Source organism: Dendropsophus ebraccatus, chromosome 1 (genome assembly GCF_027789765.1).
Source record: "Dendropsophus ebraccatus isolate aDenEbr1 chromosome 1, aDenEbr1.pat, whole genome shotgun sequence".
NCBI lineage: Eukaryota > Metazoa > Chordata > Amphibia > Anura > Hylidae > Dendropsophus > Dendropsophus ebraccatus.
Genome location: NC_091454.1, coordinates 106,403,365 through 106,429,841, shown reverse-complemented (window position 1 = coordinate 106,429,841; position 26,477 = coordinate 106,403,365). Strand labels below are relative to the sequence as shown.

Genomic DNA, 26,477 nt, shown 5'->3' with positions numbered 1-26,477 from the left:
TTCTATCACAGTAGTCATAGTTCAGTGACAGAGACCAAATTGGTCTCTGTCACTTTAAATTTTCAGAGTTGGCTGGTTGTGAAGCGCATGCGCACTTCATAACCAGCCAGGACGTCGAGGAGGAAGGAGCTCCGTGGATCCGGTGAGTATATGGGGAAGGGGGGGTGACTGGGGGACGGGGGTGACAGGGGGGGTGGGGGGCGACTTGGGGGGTGGGGGGACATCACTTTCGCTTGTACCATGTGCTCCCGGCACTTTTTATCCCCTGTCACCATGAATGATTGGTGACAGGGGATAAAAAGTGCCGGGAGCACATGGTACAAGCGATCAGCGGTATATAGTATATACCGCTGATCGCTTGTACCGGGACCAAACAGGGGGGTCCCCGATGACTGCCCCATGCTCTCCGCTACCTCCGGTGGCGGAGAGCATGGGGCTTTCATTCATTTTAACTTTTTCATCGCTGTGAACCGACGTTAGTCGGTTCACAGCGATGGCGGCGGCCATCTTGGAAATGATGGCCGCCGGGGGAGGGGGGTTAGTTATCGGGGCACTAGGGGGGTCTGATCTGGGGTCTGATATACACTTATTTCATCTCCCCCCGCCGTAGATTCACGGCGGGGGGAGATGAAAGGCGGCGGCAGCACCGGTAATCCCCTTTACCGACGGCCGCCGCTATAACGTTAATAGCGGCGATCGTCGGTAAGGGGGGGGGGGGCCGGGACGGACCGCACACACTGCCCCAACCCCTCAGCTACCTCCGGTAGCCGGGGGGATGGGGTGGGGGCCGTCCCGGCCCCGCAGCCTTATTCTCTGCCATCGCCGTAAAAAGCTGATGGCAGCAGAATAAGGACCATTAGTGACCGCCGTAGAAAGCCGTATCGGCGGTCACTAAGGGGTTAAAGGTGCCTTCACACGTACCGTATCGCTGCGTTTTTATCATTGCGTTTTTGTTGCGTTTTTGTTGCGTTTATGGTGTGTTTTTGGTGCGTTTTTTCCATTCGCGTTTTGATTTTCACATGATTTTCATGTGAAAATTAAAAATCGCATGTAAAAATCGCACCAAAACGCAGCGATAAAAACGTAGCGTTAAAAACACAGCGATACGGTACGTGTGAAGCTACCCTAAGCCTGGATACAAGATGAAATAAGCTGGGCTTAAAGCGTAACTGTCATTTCAGGGTCATTTTTCTGAAAACATTAAATATCTATAGTACAAGCAATTTTAAGAAACTCTGTAATAGGTTTTATGTACTAAGAGAGTTTCCTTCTTGACTGAAAAAACAATCTCCCAGCCTCCCCCCTCACATCAAATGAAGCAGGATTTCTGTCTCCATTATGTGGCTATGGAGAGGGGAGGGGCTGTTAGGAGTGATTGAGCACGGAGCAGTCCTGCAGAGCACAACACCCTGCAATCTTCTCTCAGTAAGTTCATAGATAAGCACTGACCTTTCTGAAACCTGAATTTAGTGTTTTAGGTGCCCAGAGAGTCTACAAACAGCTGACCTTCATGTCACCTCTTCCTGCTCCCTCATCTCCCTCAGCCCCTCCCCCCTTCATAGGCTTACAATGGAGAGAGCAGAACCCGTCTTCACTGGCTTCTCTGTAATGAAGACGTGTTTGCCTGATAATGCACAGATAAGAAGTCAGGGGGGGAGGCTGGGAAATTGCTTCTTGAGTACAGAAGGAGGCTTTTTTGGCTGATGAAACCTATTACAGAGTTTCTTAAAATCGCTTATACTACTGATTTTTGCAATAAAAAAAAACATGACAGTTACGCTTTAACGTATACAGGTTCTGTATTGCATCATGCACTGCATTGCACAGAACTGTTTCAGCTGGGCTGGAAGATCCCACACAGCCATAGGTTACCTAAGCTGGCATCCCAGCTGGTACCATAAATGCTCAGTTGGCTATACTGTAAATCTGATGACTGGGCAGGACAAGGAGGTGTTGCAATCTTGTGAAGACATTCCTGGAAAAGTCTTGCTTAGTGTGGGTAAGTGCACATGTGGCTGCACGATGTCCTGCAAATACTGCTCTGCTAAATACATTCTTCAGCATACATTTCAGGGTCTTTGTTTAGTTTTTTTGTGCTGGATGCATTATTTGTGCAGAACATCTTTTTGGAAAAGAAATAGATGTGTTGATGTGTTGATTTTTGCATAATGTAAGTCAATAGAAATCATATACATTTTTTACTGCATCCTATTTTTGAAAAAAAAAAAGGATACATTAAATAAACATAAAGAAAAAAAGTCTGTTTATGGTGCAGCAAAATTCTGTGTGCAGTTTACTTTACCTAGTGTAAAGTAAAGAAGGTTAAAGGTTTTGATTAGAGATGAGCGAACCTGGAGCATGCTCGAGTCGATCCGAAACCCGAACTTTCGGCATTTGATTAGCGGTGGCTGCTGAAGTTGGATAAACCCCTAAGGCTATGTGGAAACATGGATATAGTCATTGGCTGTATCCATGTTTTCCAGACAACCTTAGAGCTTTAGCCAAGTTCAGCAGCAACCGCTAATCAAATACCGAACGTTCAGGTTCAGATTGACTCGAACCCGAACCCGGTTCGCTTATCTCTAGTTTTGATGCAATTCATTACAGTACATCTATTCGGAAGGACTAAATTTTAGGGGCTCTGTAAGCCTGGTGAATTTTGTTGGCGCACAGTTTCAGGCCAAACTAAAGTGTCTCTGAAGTGTCTAAAACATAATTATTGTGTGGGAAAAAGTCCCCTGACCACCTGGCTATGGACCTTTAACTGTCACTCCCATCATCTTCCAGCTGTCAATTTTGCTACTACATTTTCAAGATCCTTGATCTAGTTCAGCTTGCAACATTAAGAACCATTGATAATATGGAAATGAGTCTGCTTCTCACTGAGCGAGCACTGACTGGAGAAGGAGCTGTGGATGGAGCATGAAGATACATAAAGGTGAGGCAGCTAACTGGGTGACATTTAGAAGGCAAGGTGAATGGAAAAGTGCCTGGGAGGCGGAAATTGGTGCAGGTAAACACTATCTCTGCCAATTGGCGGAGGGATCTGATACAGCAAGGCTCTGTGCACATGGAGCAAAAGTGGTGGAATTGTCCGCCGTGGAATGCTGCCAGCCTCCCTGTCATAATGACAGTCTATGGGAGGCTCTGCGCCGCATCTCTCAGCATCTTTCCGCACTGAAGAATGAAGAACGAGAGATGCGGCGCGCGAGCCTCCCATAGACTGTGTGTGCATGGAGCCTGAGGTGGGAAATCAGAGTGAAGGGCAGGCAAGACAGATACTGGTAATGGGAGACCCAACTATTAAAGTGTCACTGTCGTGAAATTTTTTTTTGCAGAAATCAATAGTCCAGGCGATTTTAAGAAACTTTGTAATTGGGTTTATTATCCGAAAAATGCATTTTTATCATGAAAAAGCAGTTTGAAGCTCTCCCCCCTGTCTTCATTGTTCTCCTATGGAGAGAGCTAAAGAAAAGACCAAAACAGGACAACAAAGAGTTAATCTACAAATCCCTCACGGGATATCTCTACTGACCATCACCAGTGACCTGTCTGAGCTCGGATTACAGCTGTCACCCAGCTCCATGCCTGTAATCCTCTGTTATCTGCTTTCTGCTGCCGGCTAACTCCCTCCTTCCTCCTCCCCCCTCCCCTCTCCCTAGAGCAGACAGGGGACGTCTCCTGCAACAAGTCACAATTTTCAGATTTTTCAGAGTGGATGAAAAAGAGGAAGGAGGGGGGGACCTGGGAAAAGGCTTTTTACATGCAGATAATGGCAGATTTGGCTAATAAACCCAATTACAAAGTTTCTTAAAATCGCCTGGACTATTGATTTCTGCAAAAAAAAAAAATACGACAGTGACTCTTTAAGGACACAAAAAGGGCAATCTGTCACAAAGACAGAGATATTCAAACAGTGTGTTGTCTTCCTCCCACTTAAATTCGACATATCACGGACAGAGTTGAAAGATTACTGAAGGGCCATCAATGACAAAGTTAGAGGTAGGTGGGGGGGGGGGGTCTTTAGAAATGATTTCAGGCAGTCGCTACCTATTTCTGAAAGGCAAAATTGCCCCTTGACTGGTGATGACAGGGAGTTCATATGCTCCCAATACAGAACAAGCACTGTGGTTAATAGAAACAATACAAACATTTGCAGAATATTGTGCAGGTCTCCCAATATTGGGTAGTGATTTTAGTGTTTTATTAGACCCTATTATTGATCTTTTTCACCACCTACCCAAATATGTCTTGTAATGCGCTGGTCGCTATTAAAAAGCAGTTTCATAAATCACAGTTATGGGATATTTGCACATTTTTCAATCCCTCTAGGAGTAACTACATCCTCATTTCATAGTGCAGACTAGATTATTTATTTACCGCCACCCCCTATCTACAGCTTTGCAGTAGCCCTAATATCTTCACCCACGTCTTTTCTGATCAGTCCACTCCACTACTTAACATCTAAGTATCAATAAAAAAGAAAAATGAAGGAGCCGCACTCACCATCCAATGTTTTCCAACTCTTTAATTATTTCACTGTAAAAAGTGGATAGACACAGTGTGGACATATACTGGCCAGATTCCAACTAGGCAATGGTAACAGCCTGTTTCACACTATTGCTATTTTATTGTCACATTGCTTTCTATGGGCGCAGCTACCGTTTCGAGCATTTCTGCATGCGCTTTGGCAACCTAACCCCCCCCCACACACACACACATACACACACAAAAATATGTATCAAAACTGGTGCCAAAACCTGCTTAACACCCCAAGATGGCAGGGCAAACCCCATCTCACTTTCTTCTGCAGTAGCAGGGGGTATCTTCCAACATATTGGCTGCCACTTCTACATCTACAGACTCCCAACTGTGTGTGTACCATCAGGAGTAATTGCATGCCCTGATGTCTCAGGGTCCAAAGGCACTGTTATACACCCTTTATGGGCACTGTGTCAATTTAAAGGGGTACTTTGAACCATAATGGACACTGATTACAAGCGCCATATCAAGGACTTTAAAAGTGTTTCCCATTGGGCAGAACACCATCCCACTTTATAACTTGTGTTTTTATTTATTGTGATATTTATGTCTATTTCATTTTACTTGTGAATATGAACTTATTCTGCTGTTATATTGCATATGAGGTATACGTGTTGTATTTGAGAGAAATATCTGCACTTAATGAACCATTTCTCAGTGATTCACATGCTGTCCACAGCTCTCCTGGGTGAAGGTAATTCTGTGAGTCCCCTTTCCGGCTACATTAGGTAGCCTGTTCTAAAACCTACTCCTAATCACCTCAAACCCACAGTTATTTCTTAACTTTATCTAAAACCTTTTCGCCTCATTTGGCTTCATACTGTATCTGGTTTTAAATTAACGTATTTTCTGGCATATAAGACGGAGAGCAGTGGGAGCAGGAGACATTGTAGATTGGCACACAGGCCATTTTTCTTCACTTTCTGGATTTCTATCAGCTACCAGTGTGGCAGAACCGTACAGATATGGTAATACATTATATAGACACAACTTTTAATGTACTTTTAATACAAAAAAAACTGTTTTCCTTATCTGGAGTTGCCCTTTAAGAACTTCTCTAAAAATATGCATCTAAACCCTCCTCTCTTCCGTTTTGAGAATCTTATTGCACAGATAAAACCCCACTGTTCTCCAAATAACATTCTATAGGAAACTGTAAGGGTCCATTTACACAGAAAGATTATCTGACAGATTATCTGCTGAAGATTTGAAGCCAAAGCCAGGAACAGACTATGAACAGAGATCAGGTCATAAAGGAAAGCCTGAGATTTCTCCTCTTTTCAAATCCATTCCTGGCTTTGGCTTCAAATCTTTGGCACATAATCTGTCAATCTTTCTGTGTAAATAGACCCTAAAGCTCTCTACTTGATACAGGTCTGGGAAAGAGATCTCCAGACTTCCTTCTCACAAGCAGATCTAGCCTCCATACAGCAGCCCCAAAATTGGTTTCTTGCTGCATCACACTCCCACAACATGGTATATTACATCGTCAATATAGACAGCTCATACCGGATAACCTGTTGGAAATACAAAATTGACAATGGTATTTACGTGCATATATGGTGACATTGCCCAACAGGGGCAAATTTCTGGTCTGAGCTGTTCACTATTATAAAAAAAGGTCAGTTGCCATCTGACTTCTTCAATGGAGACATGCTTACTTCTTTCTCTACCAAAAGCCTATCCTTACTACACTAAAGCCTTGCTCAGATCACTAATATCTGCAGCTATATTACTGGCTGCCAAATGGAAATCTGACTCCAAAGTATCTAGACGAATAGCAGAAGCTAATAATATTTATAGATTAGAATAGAATGCACTCTGGGAACACAGATGCCATACAAAGTTTTTGAGGATCTTGTCCCCCTGGACTACTTACAGACAATTTAACTCTTCAAGATCCAATCATTCTGAACAGATTTCTGTACCCTCCTCCACAAATTTCCATATTCCTCCAACCCCACCTCCACCTGATGTAAGGAGAGAGCAAATCTTGCTATGTACCACTTTACTTTGTTAACTAGGGACTGTGAGAAGAAACATCCTTAGGCCTAGTTTACATATGTGCGTCCATCCGTCTGCATTTCCCTCTGGCGCAGTAGAGAAGCACCGGAGGGAAAAAGTATCTCTGTTTTCAATGGGACAGTTTGGATGATCCGTTCTACAACTGATGCCGCCGGACCGACGGACAGACTGCACGTCAGAATGCTACATGCAGCGTTCTGACGTACAGCCAGCTCAGCTATCCGGCACCGGCACTGCATCCACTAAGGTGAATGGAGCGCCGGAGGCATGCGGTGCACAGACGGATGCATTATGCATCCTCCATAGAGATAGTCACATAATGACTCTGTCCTGCTCATTAAAGTCAATGTGGCTGTCATGTGGCCGTCGGCCGCACGTCCGCAGCCTTTTTTCACTGATTCCTGATGTGCAGCACGACGTTGGACCGAAAACAAGGTGTGAACATACCCTAAACTAGGCCTAACTGTCCGTCCTCCATTTGGATTCATAAGAACAATATATATGCCCATAGCAGTCAATGACACAGAGGTATTTTTTGCAGCATGAAATCCACCAACTGTTCATTACTTCATCCACCTGGACCATCCTGGTTTTCACAACATTTCTCATCATTACAAGACTGCTTGAAAATTAATCTTTATGTATGGCTGGGGCCACTGCAAATGTTTCTTCTTGTAAGCACTGGTTAGGGGTGGCCGAATAACACATTTATGCACAACTGCAAGCCTCTGGAAGATCCTACACCTTGAGGTTTGTGGGACTCCGGAAGCACCAGCAGCTTCTAATGCAATTTGCTGCTTCTCTCTTAGGGCCGATTTAGGATAACAGGTGGAATTCCACAGCAGAGCCCCCCACCACGGAATCCCGCCTGCTTCACTGTCAATTCTTTGAGCAGAGAGCAGTGGGAGTGGAGGCGCGAGAGTCATCCTATAGAGACACTGAGGCAGGTGGAATTCTGCCCCTTTTGCTCAGTGTGAACATACCCTTAAAGGGGAACTCTAGGTAGAGGTTAAAAAAATGAAACTTCTGCAGAAGCATAAAGCATTACTTACCTGTCTATCCCAGTTTTGAAACTACCAAAAATTTATTTGTTGGGGGGGGGGGGGTTGTTCTGTATTGTGTTTCTGTCCTTCTTGGTTGAGCAGTTATCAGAATGCAATGCTTTCCCTCAGCTGATCATCACAGTCCACCACCCATCACAATCAGTAAAATTAGTGCTGCACCTGCTTCTGGCTGGTCAGAGATAGTGGATCACTCAGGGGATTCGGGGATCCAGCCAAGCCTCCTGTGACATCACATGGCATGTGGCATGGAATATTTGTCTCCTAAGGGAGGAGACAATGTGGATTGGCACAGAGGCCATTTTTTTCACTTCCTGGATTTTTATCTGCTACCAGTGTGGCAGAACCGTACAGATATGGTAATACATTGTATAGACACATTTATATAACTTTTAATGTACTTTTAATAGAAAACAAGTTTTTCTTATTCAGAGTTCCCCTTTAATCCGGTGAATTTCTCTGGCAGAGACCTTTCTCATAAATATTTATAAAATATCTAATGTTTTAATACCTTGTCCAAGGCATTGATCCTTTTTTTTCCATTTTGCTTGAAACCTGTAGCCTGCTTACTAAGTAGAACATCCTTCTTAATTAGTTTGCCTTTAATTTGGCTCACCTGGTAAACTTATTGATTTAAGATTGATTTCAGTGATCCAAAGAGCCCGGAGACACAACACCACCCATGACCTTAATTGAAAAGCAAAAAAATAACATCTATACTAAATGTAAATCCAATATGCATAATAATTTGGAAAGCGGTGTAGAAGGAACAGAACACAGCGAATGTGACTTCACAGACATCACTACGTGTAATAGTAATGCGTAGCCAACGGCTGTGTAAAAGTTTTTATAAAGTTATACATACCTCTCCGTGCTTCCTGATGTCCTGCTAGCTTCGGCCCGCTCTCCGCAGTGTCTGAAGTGACAGGCTGCTCAGCCAATCACTGACCACGGCTCTGTTCCAATGATTGGCTGAGCCTGTCATTCCAGACACTACAGAGAGGGTGCGGAAGCTAGCAGGACATCAGGGAGCACGGAGAGGTATGTATAACTTCATTATTTTACAATTATTAGGCAAGGGCTGCACAATGACTATGTTCTCAATATGGGCTCAGTAAAGCTGGGTTCACACTGCGCTTTTGCAATCCGTTTAACATATACGTTTTTTGGTAAAAACCGATGCAAAAATGGATGCAGTGTGTGTCATCCATTTGGATCCGTTTTTCCATTGACTTCAATTTAAAAAAAAAACAAAAAACGTATCGACACAAATGATTTTTTTTAGCGGACACAAAAGTAGTGTTGACTACGTTTTTCTGTCCGTTAAAAGTAACCAATTAAAAATGGATAAGTTAAACGGATTGCAAAAACGCAGTGTGAACCCAGCCTAAGGGCCCTTTTACACAGAAAGATTATCTGACAGATTATCTGCCAAAAATTTGAAGCCAAAGTCAGGACTGGATTTGAAAAGAGGAGAAATCTCAGGCTTTCCTTTATGACCAGTTGTTTATAGTCTGTTCCTGGCTTTAAATCTTTGGCAGATAATCCTTCTGTGTAAAAGGGCCCTTAGCGAGCACGGATCTAGCAGATTGCTGCTCACTTACATCAAGTAATCAGGCTCCTTATCAAATGTAAACAAAACTAAGGGCCCTATTACACCAACAGATTATCTGGCAGATTTTTGCAGCCAAATCCAGAAACAGACTATAAACAGAGAGCAGGTCATAAAGGAAACACTGAGATTTCTCCTCTTATTAATGCCATTCCTGGCTTTGGCTGTAAAAACCTGTCAGCTCTGTGTTGGTGTAATAGGGCTCTTTCCCTCACAAGGACAGTGTAATTGTTGTGGAACAAATGTTTAGATCCTTTCTCTTCTCAAACATGAAAAGGTGGACTGAACCACTGCTGTGCGACGTCACATGACACGCGCCATTCCGTTATACACTCTCACACTGAGGGACCGCCGCCGTCCTCAGTAATATAGCTTCACTACGAGAGATGTCGCGCCTGCGTTCTGTACACGGAAGTCAAGCGCCTTCCAAGCCGGTCACGTGACCATGCGATTCAAACCCTTCGGTGTGGGCTCGCAACCTCTCTGGTGGGCGGGGCTCCGGCTGTGCGTTGCGTCGCAAACTCCGAGCAGCTCCTAATTGGCTCTTGCCTATGGTAACCGTGCGACGCTTGGGGTGGGCGGGACTTAGCAACTGGTCGCTGGGCTGTGAGCCCTAGGTGTCACGGAGGAGTCCGTAGGGTGTCGGGTGATTTTATGAGTCGGGCTCAGAGGGTCCCTGCGTCCAGCATGGGAGGCTCCCGTGTACTTAGCTAGGTGGGGGTGTGCTATATACCACACCACTGTTATCCCTCCGCCAGCCCCTCTTCTATCCGCTGCAGCATCCTGACAAACGGGGAGATGAAGAAGATATTCGGGTTCGCGAGGAGGAAGAAGAGCGGCCCCCCCTCCAGCACCTCGGAGACCGGCAGCGTCCTCTCCGCCGGCTATGAGCTCAAGGAGAAGGAGCTGAGCAAGTTCCACCGCGCTGCCTCCTCCGGGGATGCGGCCAAGATCAGGCAGCTGCTGCCCAAGCAGGACATCAACCAGGTGGACAAGGAGAGCAGGTGAGGAGGGGCGGGCATGCACCATCACGTAATAGTAGGAGAACCACAAGCTCCAGCATGCTCCATCACAGGGACACGCTCCATTACTACTACTACAATGATCAAGGAGATGTCCGACCAAGGGGGAAACTTGTACAAAACTGAGGCTTGTGGTAAAATAAAAAAGAGAACCTATTCTTTCCTTTTCCATTCCCACTTAGTCCAGTGCCCCCCCCCCCCCCCACTCGCTGTGGTTTGTGCCAGGCCGCAGTAATGCTGTGCCCCTATACCCACTGCCGCAGTAATGCTGTGCCCCCATACCCACTGCCGCAGTAATGCTGTGCCCCCATACCCACTGCCGCAGTAATGCTGTGCCCCCATACCCACTGCCGCAGTAATGCTGTGCCCCCATACCCACTGCCGCAGTAATGCTGTGCCCCTATACCCACTGCTGCTGTGCCCCTATACCCACTGCTGCAGTAATGCTGTGCCCCTATACCCACTGCCGCAGTAATGCTGTGCCCCTATACCCACTGCCGCAGTAATGCTGTGCCCCTATACCCACTGCTGCTGTGCCCCTATACCCACTGCTGCAGTAATGCTGTGCCCCTATACCCACTGCTGCTGTGCCCCTATACCCACTGCTGCTGTGCCCCTATACCCACTGCTGCTGTGCCCCTATACCCACTGCTGCTGTGCCCCTATACCCACTGCTGCTGTGCCCCTATACCCACTGCTGCTGTGCCCCTATACCCACTGCTGCTGTGCCCCTATACCCACTGCTGCTGTGCCCCTATACCCACTGCTGCTGTGCCCCTATACCCACTGCTGCTGTGCCCCTATACCCACTGCTGCTGTGCCCCTATACCCACTGCTGCTGTGCCCCTATACCCACTGCTGCTGTGCCCCTATACCCACTGCTGCTGTGCCCCTATACCCACTGCTGCTGTGCCCCTATACCCACTGCTGCTGTGCCCCTATACCCACTGCCGCTGTGCCCCTATACCCACTGCCGCTGTGCCCCTATACCCACTGCCGCTGTGCCCCTATACCCACTGCCGCAGTAATGCTGTGCCCCTATACCCACTGCCGCAGTAATGCTGTGCCCCTATACCCACTGCCGCAGTAATGCTGTGCAAAAGGCTCCATGCTGACAGTCCCTATTACACTTGTACTGCACTGTATTTTAAAGGTGTTCTATAGGAGCATAACCTCGCAGTGCAGCCTCCAGTATTAAGTGACAACTCTCATTAGACTATTGGAGGCATTAGGCAGTATGGTGGGGCCCATACATTTCTGTGAGTGCCTTATTACATCTTTGTACAACAGAACCATAATGTCATGTGCATGAGTCTCTGGATGTAAACTAGAATGCTCAGGTCTGATACAGAGTCATAAGGAACCATATACAGTGATGCCTTGGATTACATGCTTAATTCATCTGGGACCCTGCTTGTTATCCATATCCACTCTTAGGGCCAGTTTACACTGAACAAGATCGTCGGAATTCCGCCGTGCTCAGTGTGCTGCTGTAAGTGAATGGAGAGGGCGCGCAATCATCTGCTGCCGCCGCTCTCCCCTCACAGAACTAACATGTTAGTTCTTTAAAGGGGTATTGCGGCGCTCAGAAATTATTCACAAAATAACACACATTACAAAGTTATACAACTTTGTAAAGTATGTTATGTATGTGAATCGCCCCCTTCCCCGTGTTCCCCCACCCCCGCACGTGTACCCGGAAGTGTAGTGTACCATACATACCTGACGCGCGTCGTCCCCGATCTTCTGTCAACGACGCGTCATCTACTGCTCAGCCGCTATTGGCTGAGCACAGTTATGCTCAGCCAATTGCGGCTGAGCAGCCGATGACGCGGCAGAGGGGAGCCGGCATCAGCGACAGCTGCAGCGATTTGGCCGGCCTCCCGAAGATTACGTCGTTGACAGAAGGTCGGGGACGACGCGCGTCAGGTATGTATGGTACACTACACTTCCGGGTACACGGGCGGGGGGCGGGGAACACGGGGACAAAGTTGTATAACTTTGTAATGTGTGTTATTTTGTGAATAATTTCTTAGCGCCACACTACCCCTTTAAGCGGAGAGGAGAGGGAGCGGACGAGCGCGCGCCCTCTACATTCACTTACAGCAGCACACTGAGCATGGCGGGATTCCGCGGCGAAAATCCGACGATCTTGCTCAGTGAACTGGCCCTTAAAATAAAGCAAATTTTCCCATAAGAAATGACTGAAATGCAGACAATTAGAGATGAGCGAACCGGGTTCGGGTTCGAGTCCATCCGAACCGGAACTCTCAGCATTTGATTAGCGGGGGCTGCTGAACTTGGATAAAGCCCTAAGGCTATGTGGAAAACATGAATATAGTCATTGGCTGTATCCATGTTTTCCAGATAACCTTAGAGCTTTATCCAAGTTCAGCAGCCCCCGCTAATCAAATGCCGAACGTTCGGGTTTGGATGGACTCGAACCTGAACCCGGTTCGCTCATCTCTACAGACAATTGATTCTCCACCCCAAAAATAATGATTTTTTCATTATGAATAACAGAGGTCTGTGTGGTCACATGGCAGCAATGGGGAGGGGGAGTGTGTTCAGTATGGACCAATCAGGAAGTGAGAATCTCAGAGCTGTGCAGGAGGACAGTGACAGAAACTTTATATACAGCAGTTTAAATGGCTGAGTGTAAGTGCAGGGAGGTTGAAGTAGGGAGGAAGGTGAGGGAGACTTCATGGGTCAGAGTACAGTGCTGTAGACCACACTGTGCAGACCATGCCCCTCCCCCACTTCCGCTTCCACCCAGTACAGGAATATCAAACTAAAGAAATGCTCTTAAACCAAGTCATAATTTTTGAAAAATTGTGAGCTCTTCTTGAAAAATGCTCCTAATCAAAGACTATAACCCCCCCTCACCCCCGCGAACGATAACACATAACACGCAAATTATCTTTCAAAGACCAACGATTTTTTTTCGACATGCTGAAAAACTAATTTGCACGACAATATAACGATTTCGCCTTTGTCGTTCGCTCGTTTACACCAATTCCACGAAGCGATTATTGTTAACGAGCGGTCGTTGGAGCGAGTTTATAAACGATAATCATTCTGTGGAATAGGGCCTTAACTGTGTCTTGTTTCAGTACGGCTCTGAGGCTATTACTACTGGAATAAAAGTCATCTCTGTGTTCCTTTGGAGTGTGGAAATTAGGTTAGGCCTTAAATCTGCAAATAAGTCCTTCTCCATTGTAATCAGATTACTTGGTTATCCTATCACAGAGTGTCAGTAATAACATCCTCCTCCTCATAGTACACAGATATCTTGCGTCTTAAGGGTACACATTGCCATAGTAACCCCTTCCAAACTCTTGTCCATTGTCCAAAGAGCTAGTTTATCTGCACTGGCATGTCTTGTCTGACAATTGATCTTCTTGTTTGGCATGCTCACATTCCAGTGGACTCCATTCTGAACAAGTATCAGGTCGACCCTGTCATTTTCAGCTTCTGTTTATATACGTAGCCTTGGCAGCATTTTGTGTGTTTTTACAATTATTGTATAATTCAAATAGTTTATACACAATACATTTATTTGTACTGTTAAAAAGCATAGGGGTGTATTCACTCACAGCCTTTTGTTGCATTTTTTTTTGTTCTTTTTGTAGTTATGTAAGAAGACATGCATTTTTTTTTATGGTGCTTTTGCTTAAAGAGATATTCCTGTTTCCATTAAAGGGGTAGTGCGGCGGTAAAAAATTATTCACAGACTATTCACAACTTTGTAATGTATGTTATGTCTGTGAATGGCCCCCTTCCCCGTGTCCCCCCACCCCCACCCGTGTACCCGGAAGTGTGGTGCACTATACATACCTGTCACGTGCCAACACCAGTCTTCGATCTTCATTCAGTGACGTCTTCTTCGGGCGGACGGTGAACAGCTCCGACTGTTCCGAATGCCGGCCACCCTCTGCAGCGTCATCCGATGCTCAGCCACGATTGGCTGAGCAGAACTGTGCTCAGCCAATCGCGGCTGAGCAGCTAATGACGCGGCCGCGTCATCAGCCACGATTGACTGAGCATAACTGTGCTCAGCCAATAGCGGCGGAGGGGGGGCGGGCGGCAGCGACTCGGCCGTCCGTCCGAAGATGACTTTTGGCACAAGATGGCGGACGGCCCTCGACACGGATCAGGTAATGTATAATGCACCACACTTCCGGGTACAGGGGTGGGCGTGGGGGGACACGAGGAACGGTGCGATTCACAGACATAACATACATTACAAAGTTGTATAACTTTGTAATGTGTGTTATTCTGTGAATAATTTCTGAGCGCCGCACTACCCCTTTAATATTGTTAATTTCATAGGACTTGTCAATATATGTATTTTTGCAAATACAGGTGTAGCCTGTGTTTACTTGATCCCAATGATATTCTAATTGACTTAACAATTGTTGCGCCAGGGATTGTTAACCCTGGCTACATCTGTACATTCACTTAGCAAATATTCCTCCTTTTTCTGATATGCTGTTCTTTCCTTCCCATTGATGACAGCTTGTTTTTTGAGTTACAGACACTGCTCTTAAAACAGTGGTCTGGGTGGTGAATGTTTGTATATTTATCTATCTATATTTTACACTATATATATACACTATACAGCTACATTATAGCTATATACACCAGCCAGACTAATGTTTTTAGAGCAAAGTGGTGGTCTGTAACCTAGACAACAGGATGCCAACAATGAACAGGAAAGAGCAGCCAGAGTTCTGCAAGCAACAACATTATTCCTACAAATACACTCTTCTTGGTAAGGACAGAAGTTGTCAAACCAATCTGATTGGTTTTTGGGAAGAAGTGAGTAGAAGTCTGGACAGAGGAGCTGATGACGTCGGAGGATCGGGTTGTTGTGGATACATTCTGCGCCTGCCAGGTTCCATGTACGAGCCCTATCCTAATTAATAGAGCGAGAATCTTAGCGACAAGTACCCTTTAAAACACATGTATTGCCCAGATTTGTTTTTACTCATCTGAGCCAGATACTGGAACATGTTCTTGTTTCTATTTTCAGATTGTCATTTTTTGCATTTTATTTGTAGTATATAATTACGAGGGCTTTCATCTTAGGCTAGGTTCACACTGTGTTTTTGCAATCCGTTTTTTTTTCTGTTTTTTTTTTCATCCGTTTTTTGGCAAAAAACTGATGAATAACACTGATGCATTTGTGTGCATCCGTTTTGATCCTTTTTTCTATTGACTTCCATTGTAAAAAAAAAAAAAAAAAACGGATCAAAACGGATTTGCTTTTTTTTTTACGGACACAAAAGTAGTGTCCACTACGTTTTTGAGTCCATCAAAAAAATCGGATCCGTTTTGATCCGGTTTTTTTTTTTTTTTTTTTTTTTTACAATGAAGGTCAATGGAAAAACTTAAAAAACGGGTGCACAGTAATGCATGTTTTTTTCACCCATTTTTTGCAAAAAAAGCATGAAAAAAAAAAAAACGGATTGCAAAAAACGCAGTGTGAACCTAGCCTTACCTGAGCTGTTTTTAACAGCATTTAGGACCTGTTTTATGGCAACCCTTATGGACATGCTGTATGGGACACACTTTTGTGTATTCCACAGAAGAGGGGGAGCGCAGACCCTCCTCTCCTAATGAATTTTCATCTGGTGCGCTGCAGTGTTTTGCACTGGAGTGAAGTCAGTGCAGAGCGCTGGGTGACTGGGACAGTGCACTGAGAGTGGTAGTCCCGACCCCGTGCACCAAACTGCCTTATTTGTATAGTGAACAAAGTCAAGGTAAGAAAATGACCTTCATCCTCGGTGCCCTGTGGGAACATAACAGCAAGGGACTTCTAACCTGATGTTAGACAAAGATCTCTGGATTATTTGATAATTAAGATAGTTAAATAGGAAATTGTCAATCAGCTTATTACAAACGCAGCAATAAATCTTGGGGATAATTTGGCCAGTTGGGAAAACCACTTATCTATGATCCCAGCCAGTAAAGTGCAGTGTTGGCTTATTTTACTAGCAGTGCACGCCAGTGATGATGAGGGCAAAGATCTTGTGCTTACACCATGACTTCTGCATCAGCATAATATGGCAGCTAGTGGTAGTGACAAGTCCTAATAGATGTGGATAGGGGATAATGGTTAACTTGAGAGAACTCCTTTAAGGAGTACAGGTAATGCTTTGCTCCTCCTGAGGTGATGTAACATAAAACACTCAATGGCTGCCTTCCCTTTCACTGATCACTGGTCACCAATAACATGAATATGGGTTATCCATCCATATAAATATCTGTTAGTAGCTTGATTTATAAACATGTGGCGACTGCTAATCTTTATTTCTAAAGTTCCGTTTTCCTTAAGTCCGATATATAGTTATTTAGTAGAAATAGCATATAGCATCTTAGATGTGCTCAGACAATACATAACCCGTCTCATCCTGTGTAGTCATACTCTCCAGATACAGCAGCTGCTGGTTAGCAGAGCCATGTAACATGGTTGTTATAGAAACCTAATGCGTGTTAGGAGCACCAGACTGACATAAGAACCCTTCACCCTCATTGTCTTTCATTCTTCTGCACTGGTGTATGTCTTTTGAACATACCTGTAAAAAAGATGTGGGTTCGACCTCTAGGACCCGCACTTTACTTAAGAACAAGAACCCTGCGGCCTGACCAACCTGCCTGCCGATAGAGGTGGTTGAGAAAGAAGGAACAGAGCAGGCTGTTTTACACCTCAAGTTTTATATCACCTCTCTGCTCTCTGTTGCCACCAGCATTGGTGTCAAGAACTGCAGGGCTGTCCAAGCCCTGGTTCCTGCTTCCTCGCTGATCCAGCACTGCTGCACACAGAGCACTATTTGTAACGTGTTTAAAGAAATGTTACTTTCCAGAGGTTTTTTTTTTTTGTTGTTAAATGTCTATAGTCCTTTCCAGTATCAAGATCTAAGCTTTTTTTGTTAACATGTTAATTGGACTCAAAAGCTATGGGAGGCCATTCCCCCAGCACAGCAGGAGCCCAAGTAAGTCCAGCAAATCCTCCTCTTTACTCCCTGTTTGACTATGTAAAGATGACATGTGCTGGACTTGCCTGGGCTTTTACCATGCTGGGAAACCCCCCTCCCTCTGGACTTTTGAGCCTCATTTACATATTAACAAAAATACTTATATCTGTGCTCTGGAAAGAACTCCTGGTCTGCCTCCTAAGGTCAGAAGTAATTCCTTCTTTTATTTGGAATACTTAAAGCGGCACTATCAGCAGGTTCTTCCCAGAGAACCTGCTGATATGCCGCAGTAGCAGAGGACCTCAGTAATACATAGCCATTAGTTTAACTCCTGTCCTCCCCTGCATTGTTTGAAAAATCGCTAAATGCTCTTATGCAAATTACTTGCTTAAGAGCATTTAGGGAGTTGCTTGGGGCCAGAAAGCATCACCATGCCCTGCCCACCTTCTCCCGTCCCGCCCACTATGCATATTCATACACTCTATACATGGTGGCTGCGCACGAAAGCAGTCCCGCCGGAGACGGGCTGCTTCCCGCGCATTCGTGAATCCCCGGGCCGCTGCTGATCTTCCAGGAGGTTCCTCAAGACGTAAGTATAAAGTTTATCTTATACTTACATCCTGAGGGACCTCCGGGAGGATCGGTGGTGGCCTGGGGGTTCACGCATGTGCGGGAAGCAGCCAGTCTCCTGCGGGACTGCTTCCCTGCGCAGCCACCATGTATAGAGCCCACTATGCAGTTATGAATATGCATAGTGGGCGGGACGGGCGTGGCGATGCTCCCCAGCCCAGAGCAACAGCCTAAATGCTAAAGGGGTTAAACTCACAAAAAAAAAAAAATAATCACTCTTATTTTCTGCAATGTCCCTAAAAACATATGCTGGCTAGATAGGTAACTGGGTATGATATGAGAATATTGCTTTTTTTTTTTTTTTCTCTTGGAGGACAAATAATGTACTTAGTACTTATATTTATAAAGAGCCGTACGTAGTTACCTTATGCACCTTTAGTTATACAAATAGCTCATTTTCATGTGATTATTCTCTTTTTATTCTTTTTAGGACACCTTTGCATCTTGCATGTGCAAATGGACACCTGGAAGTGGTGAAACTGTTAGTGGAAAACAAGGCAAAGTTAAATGTGTGTGACAGTGCTAATCGATCTCCGTTAATGAAGGTATATGATAATGTGGAAGCAAATCATGCACATTCCTGATAGGAAAACTAAGAATGCTGAAATGCTGCTGTTTTCTGTTACTAGGCTATACAGTGTCAACATGAACCATGTGCAATTGCTCTGCTAGAACATCAAGCAGATCCCAACATTGTAGATGTCAATGAAAATGCTGCGCTTCACCTCGCTGCTCTCATTCCATCAATGTCTATAGCAGTTCAGCTACTTGAACATGGTGCCAACATCAATGCAGTAAATAAGGTGAGCAGTTTGCTGCATTTTAGCCTTTACACTCTTTCACAGCATGTATTGTTCTTTCACTGAGGTAGAAGTTACATAAATTGGCTTCGGCTGTATTCAGCTTCCTGACTACCTCCAGAAGGCTGGAAGGAGCTGAGAGTGTGGATCTCGGAGGTGGGACCCGCATTTAGGGGACACCTATTGCATGCCATAAGTATCTCAGATGAATATACCTCTTTAAAAAGCTGATGTCAAACAGCTCACTCAGAATCCACAGTCCGAGTCTCTATCCACCATCTACCTCTGATCTTCTCTAGCCGCTGGATCCTAGCTCTGATAACCGCATGTGTACGATAAACATACAAGAAAGGAAAGCTACCAATCTTGTGTATTAACTTTAAAAGAAAGTTTTGCTTTTTATTGCACTCACTTGGATATCAACTTAAATTACAGCATGTAACGTTCTGTAAAAGCAGGTCTTATATGTTCAGCTAGTTTCGTCAGACTCAGCTGACACTGTTAGGAATTGTGTGACCGCACTGCATTCGCCTTTTTGTTATCCATCCTTTCCCCCAATACTTTTATTGAAAACCACCTAGTCACAAGTGAAAGGTAACGGTAACTTTTACAATCCATTTCTGAGCTCTAGATTGACCTTTTTTTCCCCTTTAGATAGGACAGCACCACTCTTTCCCTCTAAGCAATTCTAATATGTTTTTTCTATAATTAACCCTTTGGGAGGCTGTAACTAATCTATAAATAGATCCAGTTCTCTTCTTGATACCTTCTGAATTGACTTTCAGGTTACTTAAAGTAAATTATGATATTCATGGCCTATCTAATTGCTTTTTTGTTTCTTATAGGATGGCTGTACACCCCTTATTCTTTCTGTAACTGAAAACCATCAAGAAATGGTTGAGCTTTTAGTCAAAGAAGGAGCTGATATAAACTCAAGGGACAGCAATGGAAGGTAAATATATATCTGACAAGATAGAGAAATTTAGCCAGTGTAAGTGTTTAAAGGGAACCTGTCATGTTAATAATGCAGTCTGATCTGCCAGTTTTTGGTTGGAATAAAGCTTTTATTTTAGCAATGTGTGTTAATATTGTAGCATTTCGATAGTTTTTTTCATAGTATAGTTGCTAGGTTTACACTGCATTTTTGTTGTCCATTTAACGTATATGTTTCAAGAAAAAGAACGGATGGTAAAAATGAATGCTGTTGTATGCCATACTGCATAATCAGTTTTCCATTGACTTTCATGTAAACAAAAAGTCAGTTTTATAATGTAAGTTAATGGAGAACGGATCCTGCAGTATGGCATACAACATCATCTGTTTTTACTATCCATTTAAACGTATATGTTAAATGGACAGCAAAGCGCAGTGTGAACCTAGCTTTACACTGTGTTTTCCAGTACTTTTTTTCTTCTCTAGGTTATTAGAAAGAGTATAGAGGATATATTGCCATAACTGTTTTGTCTGAGCCATTTATTAACAAAATAGCATTTTTATTACAGGACATCTTTAATGATTGCAGCAAGCAATGGTCACATAAGTTTAGTGAAGTACCTGCTCCAAAACAGTGCTGATAGTTCAATAAAGGATTTGACTGGCTGGACTGCTGATGACTATGCTGTCAATGATGGCCATCATGCGTAAGTTTAATGTCTAGAAGTGTTAGGATGGGGTTTTCCTTTTTAATTCTGTAGTTTTCCATGTGGGATTAGACACTTTTGGATCTGGTATATTAGCTTTTATTAAAAAATGATTTGGTGGGACTTTCCTTTATGATGAGTTTTCATTTATAATGATTTTTTTTTTCAAATCGCCCTTCATGACCGCACCACTGAAGGTTGATTCCCACACCCTAATAGGAAAAGGAAGAGAGAAAGAGGTTAAAAGGTGCCTCCCCTTACTGCCCCTCAGTGATTCCCTGGCCTTATTGGAATATGGCATAAGAGGTTTTCTCTGTGCCGTGGACACAAGGCCAGGTGGGGGTATTTTGTTTAGTAGCGTTTCACCTGGACAACAGTGGCTCAATTGGGGCTCTCTCTCTTTCCTCCACCTTGCTGTCTTCAGTGTGTGCTGGGATCCGTTCCTTCCTTCGGTACCTCAGGGGAAAGCTGGAGCGACGCCAATCAGCCCCAGCCGTCCTCTGGGAGCTCATCTGCCACATCTCCCATGCGCATGCTCACAAGAGTGAGCAGCCTAGCTCCCCAGTCCTATCCTCCATCTGTCAGGCAGCATCTGGTGTGTTGGAAGGCTGTGTCCAGCTTTCTTCGGATGGGCAATAGAGGTCTTCTTGGTTCTTTCCTTGGCTCTGTCTGGTGAGCCTGTTTGGGGGCTGTAGTTGCCAACTTCTAGTTGCTGTTCCTGCTTCTGGTAAAGGGCTGCAGTGGGTCTGATGAGCAGATATTAGTGTTGGTGTCTTTAAATCTGTCTTATTAAAAAGTTTATTTTTCTTTACACTATTAAACAATTTTTTTGCCTAAAAACAAGACTGGTTTTGCCCATAACAACCAGTTACAGGTCAACTTTTCATTTTTACCTGATCTTGTTAAAAGTGATACTGTCTCCCCCCTTTCTCTGTGCGGTTCTTTAAACCATCCACAAGCTTAGAGGCTGCACATTCAATAAATACCTGTATAAAAAAAAACCTTTCTTCTGAAACTTTCTTCTTTCTGCTCTAAAAACACTTCATTTCATCAGTGGACAGTGTCACTTTAAGTGGGGATTCACAGTGGTTGGGAAGTAGGAAGATGGAGCCCAACTGCCGCAAAGCCCCACCTAGATGACACTGTCCACTGATAAAATAAAGCAAGAGTAACGGGGGGTGACAGTATCACTTTAACTGTGCGTTCACACGTACAGGATCTTCAGCAGATTTGATGGCCCAGATTTGATTTGCTTTGAATGTGCAACTTCAGATCTGCGCCATCAAATCTTCTGCAGATCCTGTACGTGTAAACGCACCCTAAAGGGAATCTATCACCACATTATTGCTGCCTTATCTTAGGGCAACATAATCCTGGTGACAAGGACCCAGAGTCCAATGCTGTGCTACTTTCCTACCAAATAACTGTTAGTAACTGCAGACTACAGAGTGTGTGTGTGTGTTTCAGTAGTCTGCAGTATTAATGAGCTGCGGCTCTAGCCAGCCCACCATCCGGTAATGTATTTGGTTGCTATGGGCAAAACCTGACAGATTGAGGATCAGGCAGATTTATATATTTGGGCCATTGTCTGCTTATATGCTTTTTTTTCTGAGCATAGTTTTACATTGAACCACTATTGTGTTAACCTTTTTTTTTTTTTTTCCCCCTTTTCTTCTCATTTGTCATTGTTCTCTCTGGCAGGTGTTCACAGTTAATTTTTGAACATTGCTCAAGAACTAAGCACAATACCTCTTCTCCTTATTATGGAGCTGGTAAAAAGAAGGGAACCTCAGGTTTTGGCAGTCCTGAGAAAGCAGTTGATGGGGCATTTACACTGGGCAGTCCAGCTACAGACAAGGAAGGTAAGGGGTACAGAGTTTTAACTACTTTACTAAATTTCATAGTAAAGTCAAATTATAATCACTAGTTAATATCTGTGTGTGCACATAAAAGCTGAGTGAGTCAGACTCTTGCATCTTTTATCCAGCCACTAATGTTTCTGGATTGTAAGTCACAAGGAAAGCAAAAGAATTGTCAAAGGATCTATGTGAAAAAGTAGTTGACCTGTATAAAACCGGAAAGGGGTACAAAAATATATGCAAGAAACTGATAATGCCAGTCAGCAGTGTCCAGACTGTGATTAACAAATATAAAATCTGGGGCTCTATACAAACCAACAAACATTTTGGCCACAACTGCCAGGAAAATTGTTCAGGATGCAAAGGAAAACCCACAAAAACATCTGCTGAAATACAGGACAAGCAGGTGTCAACAAGGCCTATAAAAGGAACACCATTCCTACTGTGAAGCAATTGGGGGGGGGGCGTGAGTCACTGATGTTTTGGGGATGTGTAAGCTACAAAGGCACAGGAAACTTGGTCAAAGTTGAAGGAAAGATGAATGCAACACATTATGGGCAAATACTGGAGGCAAATTTGCACTCATCAGCCCGAAAGCTGCGCATGGGACGTACTTGGACGTTCCAACATGACAATGATCAAAACACAAGGCCAAACCTTTCTGTCATTGGTTACAGCAGAAAAAAGCGAAGGTTCTGGAGTGGCCATCTCAGTCTCCTGACCTCAATATCATTGAGCCAGTCTGGGGAAATCTCAAGCACACAGTTCATGTAAGACAGCCCAGGACTTTACAGGGACTGGAGGCTTTTTGCCAAGAAGAATGGGCAGCTTTACCATCTGATAAAATAATTATTATTGTATCAGGAGATTCAAGCTATTATTATTTGGCACCTTTACCTACTTTATTCTGTAAATCATGACCTCCAGAGGTGTTTTTTTTTTTTTTATTGAATACCATCTGTTATTATCCAAAAAACATCTGTTTGAAGACATGTGAACAAAATTGTTTACCCTCCATTCATGGACTAAGAAGTCCTCATACAAAGCTTCCATGTCCAAAGGAAAATATTGTCCGCAGCAACCCTTTAGAGAACATAGAGCACAAAGCTGAAATACACTTGGAATGGAGAAAAACTTTGAATGTACTATTATTTACTTTACTTTAATGTGTTTCCTTATTTTGTGTAGATCGTCTTTAAAGCAAAGTGGCCTTATCATGAATATGTGCTGAGATAGATTTAGGTTTAGGGGATTATAAGGTTAGGTTAGAGAATAGCTCTTTACTCAGATCCTGATTGACAGCAAGCTGCGCCTTGTCTTTTTTTTTTTTTTTTTTTTTACACTAGTAGCTTTGGTGCAATCCGTAATGCTTGTTTGTTTTAAATTCGGTGTAGTTTTGTAATTTATTTTAGAGCCTTAGAAATACTAATAAAAGTTAGAATTTCTTACTATATTATAATAAGTAATAATATTTCTGCCAAAGAATGTGGTATTAGGAATTAATCAGATTTTATTGGAAACTGTAAGACTTGGAGTTCTCTGTTAGAAAAACATACTTAAATATTTTCCAACATTCATTGTACATGTATGGGGTTGTGATGTTATTTATCCTACAATTTGAAAATGATAAGCATAAAAAAAAAAAATGTTTAAAAGTAATAAAAGGCAATTAAAAAGTCCAATCTACAATATTTGACCATTAAAAAAACAACAAACTCTTACATTGTAGGTGGGGCTACTAAGAGGTATATATTGTTCCACAAAAAGTAAGCCAGAGTAAACATATTCTTTAAGATTTTGGGAATTTTTTTTAGATTATTTTATGTCCCCATTTAAAAACCTGAAATCTTTGCAGCCTAATAATACGCTAATATTTTCTTTTCTGCAGTGCATATCTTTTTTAGCAGTGCATATCACATCCATTAGGATTAGAATGAAAGGTAACACCACTAGGTTGAGAAGACAGGATCAGGCCATAGCTCAACCTCCCCTTTTCCATGGCCTCTGAACAGGCCACAGAGTATGCCCATAAACCTCTCCTGTATAAGTCAATGGGTGACCTTCAGACTATTTTTTTTCCTAGGGTTTATGTGGCTGCTTTAAAGCTTATTTCTTGAGGTCATGAACAGCTTCTCTAGCAAAATGGCTGTATTATCACAAGTTTGATGTACATGAAGTCATCACATCACTCCCGGTGTTTTTTGTCTTTTTTTATTTATTTCCAGTCTGAAGACTATTAAAATATTATTATCATCATCGTCGTTGTCTTCGTAATCACTGTTCAACCTCCTTAATTATCTAATCTTATCTTCAGACAACAACTTCTGACTTAGATCTTGTTGGGTTTTTTTTCAGGAGCTGATGACCTTTCTCAAGCAGAATCTGAATCCAGGTAAGGTTTCTTAACAAGTGTGTGTGTGTGTGTGTGTGTGTGTGTGTGTTTTTCTTTTAAACTACTTGGTGTTTTTTTTATCTTCCTGCTCCTCCTGGCACACAGCAGCTCTAGCTGCCAGGAGGATCCACCCCAGGGATCATTGTGGTCAGTAAACTGCCCTTCAGAATGTTTCAGTGATAGTAAGTTATGTGAAATTCAGCTTCTGACTTAGATAGTCACACACCAATTGCAGTTGCTGCTGGCATAGGAGATACAAGGATATGTGCTGATAGATCACCCAGCACACTTCCCAAATATGCCCCTGTAACCTCTGTGCCCCCCTCAATTAGACAGTAATCTTACTTTGTTCAGGTCACGCGCTGTATGTAAATTTTTGCTAAGTAGTCCTGGTGGGCGTATGTAGTCCTGGTGGGCGTATGTAGTCCTGGTGGGCGTATGTAGTCACGGTCCGGGGGCGTATGTAGTCACGGTCTGGGGCTGTAATCACGCCCAGAGGGGCGTGATTCGGAGGCTTGCGGTCCAGTGACGTCATCCGGCGGCTTGCGTTCCGCGTCGCGGCCGCGCCGACGTGTTCGGGAACCCGCGCATGCGCAGTACGTCAGCGTCGTCTCCCGCCGTACTGCGCATGCGCGGGTTCCCGAACACGTCGGCGCGCCCGCGTCGCGGAACGCAAGCCGCCGGATGACGTCACTGGACCGCAAGCCTCCGAATCACGCCCCTCTGGGCGTGATTACAGCCCCAGACCGTGACTAGATACGCCCCCGGACCGTGACTAGATACGCCCCCGGACCGTGACTACATACGCCCACCAGGACTACATACGCCCACCAGGACTACTTAGCAAAAATTTACATACAGCGCGTGACCTGAACAAAGTAAGATTACTGTCTAATTGAGGGGGGCACAGAGGTTACAGGGGCATATTTGGGAAGTGTGCTGGGTGATCTATCAGCACATATCCTTGTCTTTACATTGATTTTCTGGGTGATTGGTTCCCTTTAAGTCGTGGCTCCGACTCCATCTTCAATTCAGACTTGTAAATTTTATTTGGACCGACTCAGACTCCTGCTCCTTCATAAATGGCCAGTCAGATACCAGGGGAGTATTCTGAGTGAATAAGGAAGGATATAAAGCACATTCTTCTGTGCGTGCAGTGGATGCAGCCAGTCTCCAGCCTCCATGTCCTGAACAAATCAGAACTAGACTAGATAGAGCAGGTGGTTCATGCTGACAATCTTTGTTTCTAACTAAATATTCACCATAGACAAAGAAACACTGCTAACAATGCCAGATACCTGTGATATAGAGGTCATCCATAGTGATATAGAGGGGTCATTGAGGGGGCACACCATAGCATACACACACACAGCCTGCTGCAGCCATAGCGCACACACACACACACACACACACACACAGCCTGCTGCAGCCATAGCATCGACACACACACACACACAGCCTGCTGCAGCCATAGCATAGACACGCACACACACAGCCTGCTGCAGCCATAGCACACCCACACAGCCTGCTGCCGCCATAGCACACACAGTGCTGCAGCCATAGTACACTGAAGAAAAACCCACAATCTTCTCCCACAGAGAAAACACCACTTTGAGGACAGAGATTACTTCTGCACCACTCTTGGCTTCTCTATATTACACAGAATATCTTCATATTACACTGCTGCTCATATACAGGCATCCAGGAAGAGAACAGCACAGATCTTCCCCCACACAATGGACTTTTCAAGCTCAGAAACAAACTGCCAAATAGTGACAGACAACTTCTCCCCTACCACCCTTATCTAATAGGGCCAGTGTCCTATTAGAATGTTGCTCATAAAATGTATTGATGAGAAAAACTTAGAACATTCATATCGAAACTCAATTCTAAACTTTATAACTATTATTTTTT

General features: G+C 44.0%; 1 protein-coding gene across 5 annotated transcripts in view; it reads left to right on the top strand.

The window, feature by feature from the left end:
• The first annotated feature begins 9,737 nt into the window (after nucleotides 1–9,737).
• The window catches only part of ANKRD26 (ankyrin repeat domain containing 26), a 79,148-nt gene continuing 62,408 nt past the window's right edge, over nucleotides 9,738–26,477 (top strand). For all 5 annotated transcript variants that reach the window (XM_069976502.1, XM_069976509.1, XM_069976492.1 and 2 more), the window contains exons 1-7: nucleotides 9,738–10,244; nucleotides 18,303–18,417; nucleotides 18,502–18,675; nucleotides 19,518–19,624; nucleotides 20,175–20,312; nucleotides 22,014–22,174; nucleotides 24,527–24,563. In XM_069976502.1, the coding sequence (XP_069832603.1) occupies nucleotides 10,039–10,244; nucleotides 18,303–18,417; nucleotides 18,502–18,675; nucleotides 19,518–19,624; nucleotides 20,175–20,312; nucleotides 22,014–22,174; nucleotides 24,527–24,563 (938 nt within the window). In that variant the 5' untranslated portion in view covers nucleotides 9,738–10,038. The remainder of the gene's footprint in view (nucleotides 10,245–18,302; nucleotides 18,418–18,501; nucleotides 18,676–19,517; nucleotides 19,625–20,174; nucleotides 20,313–22,013; nucleotides 22,175–24,526; nucleotides 24,564–26,477) is intronic.